Raw genomic sequence first — 14,194 nt, forward strand, 5'->3', positions numbered from 1 at the left:
TAAATGTTTTGGTTTCCTACTTTATTGTATAGAGTTGTGAAGATTAAAGAGTAAAGACTTATTAATGGAATTTATTTTAGTGTGAGTGTTATGCATATGTTTGCTATTATTATTACTATTATTCAAAAAATATTTTATGTCCTTTACATGGGTTAGGCCCTAGACGTTCAGCCTGAGACAAATATGTATAGTTTGAAAGCTCAAAATCTAATGGCAAAGACAGATTCTGGAAAGGATGTCATTAACGATCTAAGTGTTAGGAAGGAGTATTGCAAGGTTTTTAGCTATGTCTTGTAGGTAGATTGAAGACTAGGCAAGGAAGATGTTAAAACTGAATAAGCTAAGAATGGGAAGAGGATTCCAGGCAAACCAACAGTGTTTCCAAAGGCTGTGAGCTGGAAAAGATCCTGATAGATCTGAGAATTCAAAAGAAAGTCATTGTGGCTACACAAGACAAAAAAAAAAAAAAAATGAAGAAATAGAATGGTATAAATGAAACTTGAGAAGTAGGCAGGGGCCAGATCCAGCAGGTCATTGCACAATTTAAAGATTGGGGTCTTAAACTAATAGTACTAGGAATTTATCATATTTGTGTTTTTAAATGAGTAGTAGGCCTGCTAACAGGAGGTAGGATTTGAAGGAAGTAGGTATTAAGTATAGCAGAAGGAGGCTACAGAAGCAATCTAAGGAAGAGATAATTACCTGTTGATAGAGTACAGTGGACTAGAATGGTGATAGTAGACATGAGAAAATGTGAAATTCCACTATTTGTTTGAGGGACTTGATGAGTGATTTTAAGTAGAAGATAAAGTAGAGAGTAAAGACATTTAGGCTTCTGGCTTGAGAAGTTAGGTGGATGGGGGTGCCATTTGCGGTGTTGATGAACGTGCCAGAGGAAAATAGGTATCTAAAACATGTATAGATAGATATATTTACTTTGAACACTCAGTTTGAGGTGCCCGTTAAATCTCTAGGAGGAGATATCAGTAGTTAGTTGGATACATTCACAAATCTGTTGCTTTGGTAAGCTGTTTAAGAATCTGGTTATTGGAGAAAAGATGGCATAAAATAAGGAGGACTCTTCTTTAGAAGAGGTAAAAGGAAAATGTTAGAGCATCTGAGCTGAAGCTCATCTAAATGAAGGACAGCTGGGTATACAGACTAGAACTCCAGGGAATGCTAATGGAAGGTTGGAGGAATGAATTTTATTTCAATGATATGCTGAAAAAGCAGTTACTTCAAAAGACTAAAGATTAAAATGTACCCACTGACAGTGAAGTATAAAAGCTTTTAAGAGGAAAAATAAGGATGAGATGGAGACAATTTTAGTGAAATTTAAGAACTAGTTCTGACTTAAGAGGACACGCACCTGGGGTAAATGTGCTTAGTTCTAATTAAACAACTCACTGCCATTCCATAGTCCCTTTAATGTAAAGGTGCAAGAGGAACCCTTTTAGGTTTAGACAAACTAACATTATTGAATAATATTAAACTTTAATTATTAAGAAATTATGGGGTTTTCTTTTTTTCCTCCTTTTTTTCCCTTGGCCCTTCTTCCTCCATCTCCCTCCTCTCCAATCTTCCCTCCCTCCCTCCCTCCCTCCTTTCCTAGGAGGGAGCTAGGATGGAATGTAGAGTTTGGATAAATGGGACATTAAGAGGGGGAAAAATGTTGCTTTTTAAATAGGTGACTTACTGAGTAGATCTTTATTTTAAATGATTCTGAGTCCCAATATAATACAGTTGGCCCTTGAATAACACAGGTTTGAACTGTGCAGGTTTACCACAGATTTTTTTCAGTAAATACCTTACACTAAATGTATTTTCCCTTCGTTATGATTTTCTTAGTAACATTTTCTTTTCTCTAGCATAATTATTGTAAGAATATATATATATTTATATACAAAACATGTAACATACAAAATGTGTATTTAACTGACTGTTTATGTTATTTATTGGTAAAGCTTCTAGTCAATACTAGGCTATTATTAGTTTTGAGGGAGTTAGAAATTATATGCAGAGTTTTAAGTGTGCTGTATTACTTACAGTTCTTGAAACTGAAAAACCACATGTTTGCAAGCACTATCAATTGTTTTTCATTCACTTATTAGTCATATATTGGCCATCTACAATGTGGTTGATGCTACAATAAGGTAGGATATATTTCTTGCTTTTTAAAGTGCTCACTTCAGTGGGCAAATGAGAATGTGAGATAATCAGTATGGAACACTAAATGTCATAAGAAAGTTAGAATTCATTGGCAGGATAAGTGAATAAGTAGGAGGTAGCATTTCAACGGAGTTTTGGGGAATTAGAGAATAATGGGGGAACTTAAGAGAATTTTAGAATTTTAGGTGGGAGATAAACACAGACTCAAACTTAGCAAACTCTAAGACTTATTCCAATGACTCCTTGATTTTGACAAGCAATAATGGATGAAAATTATACCTATAGAGTATACTTGTGGCCTTGTCATAACATTTCAAGAAATTAAAATATTTTAATGAAAGCAAAATTGTTGTTAGCCTATTTGTCATCTGCCACATTTCAATTGAAATTCTTGTGAAAATAGATGCAGTGTCAGTAACACCTGAAGTAGGAATATGAACAATTTGGGAAATTTTAAAATAGGGTTTTGTTTGGATATAATTTTACGTTTGCAGAAAAGTTGTGTGATTATAAAGAATCATGGATATTATATAATTTTTTTCTGAACCATTTGAGAGTATGTTGAAAGCATTATACCCTTTTACCACCAGTACATTTGTGTGTATTTTCTAAGAAGAAGAACATTCTCTTGATAGGTACATTAAAATCATCAGAATCAGAAAATTTTATATTGATTTAATATAATACAGTGTACAAGCCTCATTTAAATTTTGCTAATGGTCACACAAAGTACTTAACAGCTAATACTCTTCAAGTCCAAGATCATATCCAGGTTCACACACTGCATTTAATTGTCTTGTCCCCTTATTCTCTTTTAATCTGGAATCATTCTTTAGCTTTCCTTTATATTTCTTGATAGTGACATTTTTTGAGGAGTTCAGGATATATGTAGAATGACTCTCAATTTGAGTTTGTCATATGTGTTCTTATGATTACATTCAGGTTATACATTTTTAACTGAAGTACCCGAGAAGTAACTTCTTGTCCTTAATGCATGATATCAAGAGTATATGATTTTGAATGAATGAATGAATGGTCAATAGTATTGTAGTAGCTTTTTATATGGTGACAGACTGTAAGTCTGGTGCACATTTCATGATACATATACATGTTGAATCACTATGTTGTATACTTAACACTAGTATTATATATCAACTGTATTTAAGTTTCAAAAAAAAAGAGTACATTTTTGGTTTGCTCTGATATTGGAGATGGCTGTTAAATCCTACCATATATTATTATTATTTTTCTCTTTATAATTAGTGAATATTTTGGGGGCAGATACTTGAGATTGTGTTCTTTACAGAACTTTGACCTATTAATTTTAGCATCCATTGATGTTTCTTTAATTCTATCATGTCTTCTATATATCTTGGTTGGTATTCTACCTAAGAAACAGGGGTCTTTCTCTTTTTGTTTTTTAACTTTCTTCATTCAGTTGTTTATATCATTATGGACCCATAGATTCTTATTCTATTCAGTGAGCTGTATACTATTTTTCTGCCATCATTTTTATGCCTAAATTATCCTAGATTTGACCAGAAGAATTCTTGTCAAGCATTTTTTTGTGTTCTTTTAGCATTTATTCATCACCATTTCAGAATTTTCTTATTTTTTGGTACACCCCCCACACACACCTTTTTTCAGATTTGTAGTTTCTATGCTCCAAGCCCTGAATCAATCTTTTCTCTTAGAATCTTTTGTTCCTCCTAATAGAGAATGGGCATGTAAAACCTAAGTCCCTGAATCAACCGTCTTTCCAATGAGTTCTGGTTACTTTTACTGGGAAGGTATTTACAAATGTCTGTATATATGTAAACACTATATACACACCACGATCTGTGCATTGGTGGCACTGTCATTGCTTCTAGACCCCCAGCAAAAAGGTGTTCATGTCTGTGCATGTACATATGTATTGTATTCATAGTTTTTATTCTCTGTAGTAGGCAAATATGGAAATTAATAAAATATAGATGTATATAGAGATAAATATGTGTGTATTGCATGAGTGCATATACACTCATGTAGATATATATCTGTATCCATCTTACCTATATAGATGGATATGTGTATTTTGAAATACTTATTGAAATATATGAGGAATATATACACACATTGACACACAAGTATATATGCATGTACCATTACTAAAAAGAAATTTTTAACTAATCAAAGCTCAGATGAGGCCCTGAGACAAAATAAGAGCTACAGGTGATTTCTTTCTACTAAGTTCTTATTGCATTCTCCAAATCACAGCCTGAAAAACTGAAGGGAGATGACTTTCCTTAAGGTGACCAAGACTCTCCTATCTACTTGCTTGGTCAGTTACATAAAACTGTTGATTTATGCTCCTACCACTGTAAAGTGACTTGGTGTTTGGATGCATGTCTGAGGATGTAGAAATAGCAATTAAGAAAGAATTAAGGCTAGAAGGGCTGTAGGAGTGACATGCTCTGGGAACTATAGTATTTTTTTTAAGAATTTATTTATTTTTTAATGAGAGAGACAGAGAGAGGCAGAGACATAGACAGAGGCAGAGAGAGAAACAGGCTCCATGCAGGGAGCTCAATGCAGGACTCAATCCCAGGTCGACAGGATCACGTCTTGGGCTGAAGGCAGATGCTCAACCACTGAGCCACCCGGGTGTTCCAGAACTATGGTATTTCATTCAGTGTTTCTGACAGTGGGAGTATTTTAGATGTGCAGGTTATCCGGTAGTAAAGTTCACTCTCATAATAACATGAGCTAGCTTTGGAATCAGCCATGCTGAATTTTAGCTGCAGTAGTTTTGCAAATAAACAGCAAAATAAAATACTATAAAATGCCCCAAATTAAACAGTATCTTATTCATTATTGGCCACTCTTTTTCACCTTAAAATGTAAGGAGACCGTGTATATTGTATTAAATATTTTAGTCTGAAATTTATGAGATTGAGAAATCCTCAGAATTGTAGGATAAATTAATAATCAGTTGAGTTACAGGATTCTCTTTTAGGTTTGTTTCTATTATTTCAGTAATGAATATTTAGTAAAAGTTAAAAATCAACAAAACTCTATTGAACACCTATTCCATTTGCTTTGGTTTGAAGTACAGTTAAGTTCAAACAATACATTCTCAAGGAATGTCATCAAGTAGAGGAAATAAGACTAAGAGAGACATTATTCTGAACTGGTAAAATATTCGGGAAGTACATTGAGTCCTCAAGATGATTAATAAAACAAAATCTACAACTAAACCAGATAGTGAAATCTGCAGTCAATAAAAGACATAGGGAATTCTGTAAAAGATACCAGAGAATGAAACTTGATTACCTCCAAGCTCAATTAGACTGATTGCAGAAGTATTAATTACAACCATGGAAACCAAAAAACACCAGAGAAAATAACTTAATCCAGAATTAATGCCCAAATAAAACTTCATTGTTCAGCCCTGAAAGTAAAACTTAAACTGTGTGAATGTTCCTGACATTCTCTTTTGGGGATAACATGTCATTGCTCAGACCTAAACTCACCTCCCAAAAATTGTACTTTGTTTGTTTGAAGACAAAATGAGTAAGACTGGTTTCTTAAGTGCCATGGATTTTAAAATTTTTTAAAATTTTTTTCCTATTTTTATTCTTTTTAGTTGATGAACACACATCTTCACTGTGGCCTCTTCTCTCCCTTTAATTGTGGTGTTTGTTCTATCAGTCTTCAGGTTGATTGATTTCTGGGATATTTAGGATGATCTGATAGTTATCTAATTGTGTTCATGGGACTATACAAGCCTAGGGTTCTCCTATCCTGCTGCCGTCTTTCTCAAAACACCCCTGCCATGGAGTTTTTTAAATGCTATTTTTATTAATAAGTTAAGTGGAGCTGAATAACACAAAATAGATAGAATTTAGTATGGATTGTATTAAAAGCAACAGTCTGTCTCCAAAATATCAAATTTCCACTATGGTAAAAACCTCATAATATCAAACTTTGTTTACATTTGTGATACATTTATGAATCAGACTTCTTTTTTTTTTAAAGATTTATTTTTATTTATTTATTTATGATAGAGAGAGAGAGAGAGAGAGGCAGAGATGCAGGCAGAGGGAGAAGCAGGCTCCATGCGGGGAGCCCGACGCGGGACTCGATCCCGGGACTCCAGGATCGCGCCTTGGGCCAAAGGCAGGCGCGAAACCGCTGAGCCACCCAGGGATCCCCATGAATCAGACTTCTATACTGACTCCTCTTGGTTTATTTGCGAAATCAGAGCTTACTAAGCAAATGAATAATATTAAATAATATTAAAAGGAGATCCTTAGGTAGAATTGTTTTCAACTCTTCTATAAATATCTCTTTAATAAAAAAATACCATGTACATAATTTAAGCAGAGAACTGTTAGTAAACCGTTGCTTTACTACATTAAAATTTACTACATTAAAACATTTTAATATTCCTATTTTACCAATTCAGGTAGGTAATTTATTTAGTTTAATTTCTGAGATCTTTTTTCTTTGATTGCAGGAGGCATAGAATTTCATAGATACAGTTAAATCTTTCAGAATTTTTCTTTCAGTTTAGTTTGTTTACCTATACACCCCAAATTAGGATAGTCTTAACATTTATTCTCTTTAGGCATAGAAATGACTAACAATTTATGAATTTTGTTGGTTTGCGTTTTGAGCTAAAGTTCTCACTCTCCTAATAGGTCCAATAGAGAAGTTTGTATCTTACATTGTTGATAAAGTTGTAAAATAAAAATTATTGATGTATGTCAATCGGGCCAAATGTAGTTTGTTGCTAATGAGAGGATCTTCTTCAGAGTAAGAAAGCATGGAAGGTTTACAAAGTAGTAGTAAAATGAGCTTTATTTTTCATTTAATTAAAATATTTATATTAACTCTTTTATCTATCCAGTCATGTCTCTTGTCATATATGTCTTGTCATTTCATTCATTTCTCAAATCCAGTTCCAAAAGGGTCTGAAGTACTTTCTGAGAGCCTTCTTAGTGTCACCTTCTCCCCTGCAATCACCTTAAATTTTAATCTGCCAGAATAATTTCAATGTTTTTGTAGGAGTAAAGGACATTAGTGTTCACTTCTTATTTAATTAAGGAACAGAAATAATGCAGAAATATATGAAATACATGATAAGCACACAGCAGTTGCTCAGTAAATGTCTAAAGCAAATTTATTGCAGAGTGAACATACCCCTTCTGTTGGAAGTACTCCACTGAGAACTGATTTTTTTAGCAGACTCATTTTCTTCATTCTGTAGTCTATTTCTTTGATCATCCCTCCTCAATTTATTAATTTTTTTTTTAATTCCCGGGTGCCTGAGTGGCTCAGTGGTTGAGTGTCTGCCTTCGGCTCAGGGTGTGATCCTGGTCCAGGGATCGAGTCCTGCATGGGGCTCCCTGCGTGGAGCCTGCTTTGCCTGTGTCTCTGCTTCTCTGTGTGTCTCTCATGAATAAATAAAAACAATCTTAAAAAAAATATTTTTTTTCTTTAATTCCTAGATTGAGAAACCGAGTTAGAAAAAAGCTTAGTTAGACTCTAATTCCTTAGAGGGCATTATTCTATTGGTAGCCAAGGGCTCTATCTCTTGAATATATAATCTCAAAATTACTTTCCTATCTCTTCCGTTGTGGTTTCATTAAAAGAAATCCAGGAAAATCATCAGCAGTTATTTACTTTCCAGTGTTTCTTTCAAAAAAAAAAAAAAAAGATACTGTTTCACAGGTAGTACAAATACTTTATAACAGAGCATTTTCAGTTTCTACCTCCCATAACTTATAACCTTGCTTTCATTTATTTTATTTTTCTATAAGCTATAATCACAAAATACATTGTTGTTATTGGAGTTCGATTTGCCAACATATAGTGTAATACTTAGTGCTCATCCTGTCAACCAAATCTCTGACCTATATAATCTTCCTTCTCTCTGAATAATTTCTTAAATAATTTCTACAATTTTTTGCAAAAAATTTCCCCAACTTTTCTTTTCTTTTCTTTTTTTTCTTTTTTTTTGTCTGACACTGTCTTTATTTCTCTCACTTTTGAAGGATGATTTTCCTGGGTACATAATATTAGATTGGCGGTTTTTTTCTTTCAGCACTGAATATTTCAGTCCACTATTTTCTTGATTGCGTTTTTTCTAAGAGTGTGATGTAATTCTTATTTTCCTCTGTAATTAAATTCCAACACAACCCCAACTTCTCCAAATCCCCCTTGTCCCTCGTCTGGCTTCTTTTCAGATTTTCTCTTTGTATTTGGTTTTGTGCAGTTTTAATATGATAAAGTTAGGTATTGATTTTGGTATTTATCCTACTTTGAATTCTCTGTCCTGCTTGGGTGTGTGGTTTTGTATGTCATTAACTTTGGGAAGTTTTCAGTCATTATTACTTGATATATAGTTCCTGTGTTCCTTTCTCTTTCTTCTTATGGTATTCACATTCTATGCATGTTATACCTGTTAAAATTGTCCCAGAATTCTCAGTTATTCTGTTCCATTTTTGCATTCTTTTTTTCTCTTTACATTTCTGTTTTGGATGTGTCTATTGGCATATTTTGAAACTCTAATTTTCCCCCCCCCTTGGCCATGTCCGTTCTCCTGATGCATATATCAAAGGCCTTCTTTATTTTTGTTACATGTTTTTGATTTAGCATTTCCTTTTGATTCATTCTCAAATTTTCATCTCCTCTCTGCTTACATACTTACCTGTTCTTTTGTATTGTCTAATAAATTCCAATAAATTCTTTGACATGTTAATCATAGTTGTTTTAAATTCCAAGTCTGATATTTATTTCCAAGTTCTTTGCCATACATGAGTCTGGTTCTCATGCTTGATTTATCTTTTCAGACTGTTTCATTTTTGTCTTTTTAGTATAGCCTGGTAATTTTTGTTGAAAGCTGGACACAATATTTTGGAAGAAAAGGAACTTCAATAGATGGGTCATTAGTTTCAGGTTTTATGTTTATATGGCTAGAAGTTAGGCTGTGTTTACTATTTGCTATACCTCTGGTGTCCAAGGCTAAAATTTTTTCTGTGTTTAGTTTTGTCTCTCTCATTGTCTTTGAGTTTTCCTAGAGACCTTAAATAGGATGTGAGTCTATAGTTCTTTGCTGTAATTCCCTTTTATTTTACAGGAACCCTAAAGGTGTGGTGGTAATGTGGGGAGATGTGGGAAGAAATGTTCTATGCACGTATCTCTAGATCTCATTCTTTTAGTGAACCCAAATTGGGCATTTCCCTTCCCTCATGTCAGATAAGCTCTGGTAAAATAACTTCTCTTATGGGCAGGCCTTATTAAGAAGGACAGAAAGATCTAGAATATTTCAAAATGATTACTTTTCCCCTTCCACTGCTGGAAGCAGTAAAGGATTTTTCTTTTGTCTTCACACTGAAAACCTAGTGGGACTCATGAAAAATAAAATCAGCAGACGTTTGGGAGATCTCTTTAAGGCTGTACCTCCTATTAATTTTTAATTCTTAAGCTAGTCCATACTGAGCCTGAGCAGTTAATCAATTACAGTGTAAGGTGTTCCTTCCACAGTACTGGCTTCAACCTACAACTTCCACACACACACGGCTTTTACTCTAAGCCCTGATTCTCTGTATCTGCATGTTTCTCCAGTTTTCAGGATACTAGTTTGCTCTGTGACCTCTGATAGATTCTCTGATAGATTTGAGAAGAGTTGTTGATTTTTAATTTGTTCAGTGTTTTTCTTTTTGTGAGGATGAGAGTGACTGCTTCCAAGCTCATTTTATATGTTGGACAAGATACTGGAAGTGTATGTATTTATTAAAATGAAGATTTCACTTTAGAGCATGTTTAGTCTCTGAAGCTTTGTATGAACTTCCCCAGAAACAATGTTTCCAGTGAATATTTGAACACCGATGACATTTGGACAAAGATTTTTTTAATCTCCTTTTGAAATTATCATTTATTGATTTTTTTCTGAATGCAAAGTACAGTCTCATGCAAGCAAGAAGGCAGTGAATGAATCCTTGATGCTTTCTTTCTAAACCTTGATTCGCCAATTCGAAAAGATCTTTTGAAAATCTGAAATACTTATCTCCCTCAAAACATGTAGATAGGATGAATAGTGAGAAGAATTTGTGTACGAGTCTTAACTCCCTTCAGTGTGCCAGGTATTATTCATTGTGGCTACAACAAAGAGCAAAGGTGGGATACCCAAATTATAATGTTGTAAGGCTAGCCAGGTAACAGAAAGATAAATGAAATGAAACCCATAAATTACATGATGCTTATTCAGTCATGTCCAGAGAAGTATGAAGTGGGACATTTCATCTTATCTTGGTAGGATTGAGATGAGGCATGAAAAGTTGCTTGAAACAGTTGACATGTGACAGGGGCTAAAGAGAACATTCAAGGCAGACAAAATTGCCTAAGAGATAGAGGATTTAGTCTATGGTTGCTTTTATTCTGCAGGCATGAATTAGAATGACAAACTGGGCACGTTACATAGTGTTTCTCCAACGCTCTACTGATGTATGGTTTTATTATTTGTTTTGATATTTTGTGAAGACACTTGCCCTATATTGTATTTTGAAACCAAATGTAAGCAGGTTTTGAATTGTTTTCTATTATCCTGTAGTGTGAAAGCTGAAAATTAACTGTAATATTTTATTTCATATGACTTAAGGTATGAACTGCCAAAATAGTTTAAATTTTTAATTCCCAAATTATGTCTCTGGAGTATTTGCTTAGTGGTAGAATTCACTTGGGTTTGAATTAAGTTTGATTGGTTTTATTATTGCTTTAAACATAGGGATATTTTATGATTTCATAGGTAATAGGAAATTTTCAGAAATGATAAGCCACTCATTTTAGCTAATCTCATTTAGTTAGGTCATTTTTCTTGAAGTGGCAGGCCATTATATAACTTCATACATATTTTGTCTGATCCTACATATTTTTAGTTTATTTTTTCAGGTTTATAGTACCACTACCTTCAGGTGAGGGTATAATGAACATAATTTTAATTACTACATTAAGATATAGGAATACTATTTGATTAATAACTATTAGATTATTACCTTGTTTTAGTGTAGTGTTGTAGCATTTGAAATTACCATTGCTAGCCAAGGTAAAGCTATTCTAGCATGCATCATACTCTTTCTAAAATGAATGAATACATATACATAGAAGAAAGAATTTGGGCGTCCTTAAAGAAAGCAGAATAGAGAATCTCTTTTAGATTACAGAATACAGCATCAAAACAGTTGACATCCTAATATTCTTTTAAAAAATCACCTTATGATTTTGTTTCATAAAATTTGACTTTCAATTATGTTGCTGCTAAAATTATTCTTTGAAATATTTGCATAGATAATTAAAGACATTTTTGGAGGGAGCAACACTCCTTAAATTGACAATTAAAATCTACTAAATCATTGCTTTTACTTGGTATCATTTTCCTCACTCTCTTTGCTTTCCTTCATAGAAGGAGTGCATTATCTTTCTAGTTTTGTTGTGACAAATTGCCATAAGCTCAATGGCTTAAAGCCACATAAATATATTATCTCACAATTCAGTAGGTCACAAGTCCAGTATGACTGTTACCTGACTGAAATCAAGAAATGCACAGGCTATGTTCCTTTTTGGAGATCCTAGGAGAGAACCTTTTGCTGCTTATTGGAGTCGTTTGCAGAATTCAGTTCCTTGTAAATACAGGACTGAGGACTTGTTTTCTTACTGGTTATTAAAGGGTGATTCCACCTTTTAGAGGCTTTTAGAGAAACCACATTTCTTGGTTTACATCTCTTTCCTCCATCTTTAAAACCAGCAATGACCATTCAAGGTCATTGTACTTTGCATCCCTTTGTTCTTCTGTGATCTCCCAGTTTTAAAGTTAAAGGATTGGGTTGGGCCAGTTTGGATAATCCAGGATAATCTCCCCATGTCTGGTCCTTAACCTTAATCATACCTACATAATTCCTTTTACCTTATAACATATGAGTAGGTTCCAGGAATCAGAATGTGGACATCTTTGGGGAACTGTATTTTGGCCTGCTACAAACAATAATACTAATTGGTGCCTGGCTTTACTGGATTAATTTTCCTTTTTAATACTGACTTTAAAAAAAAAAAAAATACTGACTTTTTCCTCCTTGATTCAGTAAATACAAAAGAGGTGTTAGGATTCAGTCAAGATAGTACTTTATGAGGTACAGTTCCTTTCTGGACATCATAGGGGAAAACAGATTCTAGAAACACTGAAAAAAGAAAATATGGTTCCAGAATACTGCTTTGAAAAAACAGGAAGTCCTTGTATATTTTTGCAAGTTTATATTGCCCTTATTTTTAGTTTTAAAGTTTGTAGTTATTCACATAGCAGCAGGAAGTAAGCCACAGTCTCCTAATTTAGTATTAAAACATTTCAGTTATAAAATAAATAAATATAAGGAATATAGTGTACAACATGATGACTAAAATTAACACTGCTGTAGGATACATAGAAAAGTTTTGAAGAGAATAAATCCTGACATTTCCCATCACAAGGAGAAATTTCTTTCCTTTTTTACTTTTTTCTTGCTTTTTGTTTTATCTACATAAGAAGATGGATGTTAGCTGAACCTGTTGTAATCATCTCACAGTATATGTAATTGAAATTATCATGCTGTAATGCCTGAAAATTATACAGTGACGTATGTCAATTATTTCTCAATAAAACTGGAGGAGGGAGAAACACGCAAAGATAGAGAAATATTCAGAGCAATAACATAATAATTTATGTGAATTTTGATAATGGATGACATTATATCTTAATGTGTTATTTTTTTCCCCCACCTAGATTATCACGAAGTATGTATATGAGCTCTTGGAAAAGGACTGTAATTTGAAAAAAATCTCTATCCCAGTAAGTCCAGTTTTTTAAAATGATTAAATTTCCAAATGAAATAGTTTTCAATTCAGAAGAAAATGTTTATATTACTTTAACTGTGATAAGTACATTAAGGTCCTAATGGATTGATACTGATAATGATAATATTAAATGCCTGTCAGTATACCTCATTTCATTGTGCGCAATAATTCTTTAAAAGTAGTGCTCTTCAATGTAGAGAAAAAAAATATTGATATCCAGCCTTTTTTGAAAATGATGATGCCTTTAAAAAGACTATGTCCTCTGCCTCTTCTCATTTAATTGGTTGGTATTATTTATTTTTACTTATTTATTTGAAGTAAACCCATATACTTGATGTTGTACTAGACATTCACTATCTCATTAATTATTTCCTGATTTTTAGAATATTACATATTTTATTTCTATGTTATTTCCTATATACATTTTCAATTCATTCCTCATGCTTCCTGTTTTATAACACTGCTCCTTCTATTTCTTGTAGAACATTTTTTTCAAATTTTGTATATTTTGCCATTTCAGAGTGAAAAGTTTGAGATTTGTTCTCAGTCTCAAATTCACACACAAAAAAATTTTAATGTAAAAGTATAATAAAAAAATGAAGAAAAAGTAACCTGTATATGAAACGATGGTGACCCTAGATTAGATGATCCTTACTGTTAATGATAACTCTTTGATTTTATGATAAATAAAAATCTGAAGGCTTAATGAAAGTGATTAACTTAAGTTACAAAACTTTGCATATAAATATTTTATTTACATGAAATCTTGCATGAGATTTTTAAATTCCTTGGGTAAGCTATTCAACTATGAATTGGAGGGTTTGAAGATTTAATATTTATCCTCACAAATTAATTTAGTAGTTCAATATTTAAAAGGAAAATCTATTTTATATTTATATAAATAAACTTATTTATATAAATAAGATCAAATGCTAGGTCACATTGTTAATCATTTATTCAATAGATATTTGTTTAAGAGTCCTTGAGGTGCCAGGCACTGTTCCAAGTGCTTGTGATGTATTAGTGAATAAAATATTATTCTATGTAGTAGCTAGGCTAACCCTCATTTATTTGGACACTTTTCTTCCTTTTGTTCAATCTTCCTTTCTTGCTAATTTTATTTCTTTCGAAGTTCCTGAAGAAAATATTAAGGAGACTT

General features: G+C 32.9%; 1 protein-coding gene across 22 annotated transcripts in view; it reads left to right on the forward strand.

Moving 5' to 3' along the window:
* The window catches only part of ARB2A (ARB2 cotranscriptional regulator A), a 419,471-nt gene that overhangs the window by 83,970 nt on the left and 321,307 nt on the right, over positions 1-14,194 (forward strand). For all 22 annotated transcript variants that reach the window (XM_077864600.1, XM_077864607.1, XM_077864526.1 and 19 more), the window contains one exon: positions 12,965-13,030. In XM_077864600.1, coding sequence (XP_077720726.1) covers positions 12,965-13,030 — 66 coding nt within the window. The remainder of the gene's footprint in view (positions 1-12,964; positions 13,031-14,194) is intronic.

Source organism: Canis aureus, chromosome 2 (genome assembly GCF_053574225.1).
Source record: "Canis aureus isolate CA01 chromosome 2, VMU_Caureus_v.1.0, whole genome shotgun sequence".
In the NCBI taxonomy this organism is placed as follows: Eukaryota; Metazoa; Chordata; class Mammalia; order Carnivora; family Canidae; genus Canis; species Canis aureus.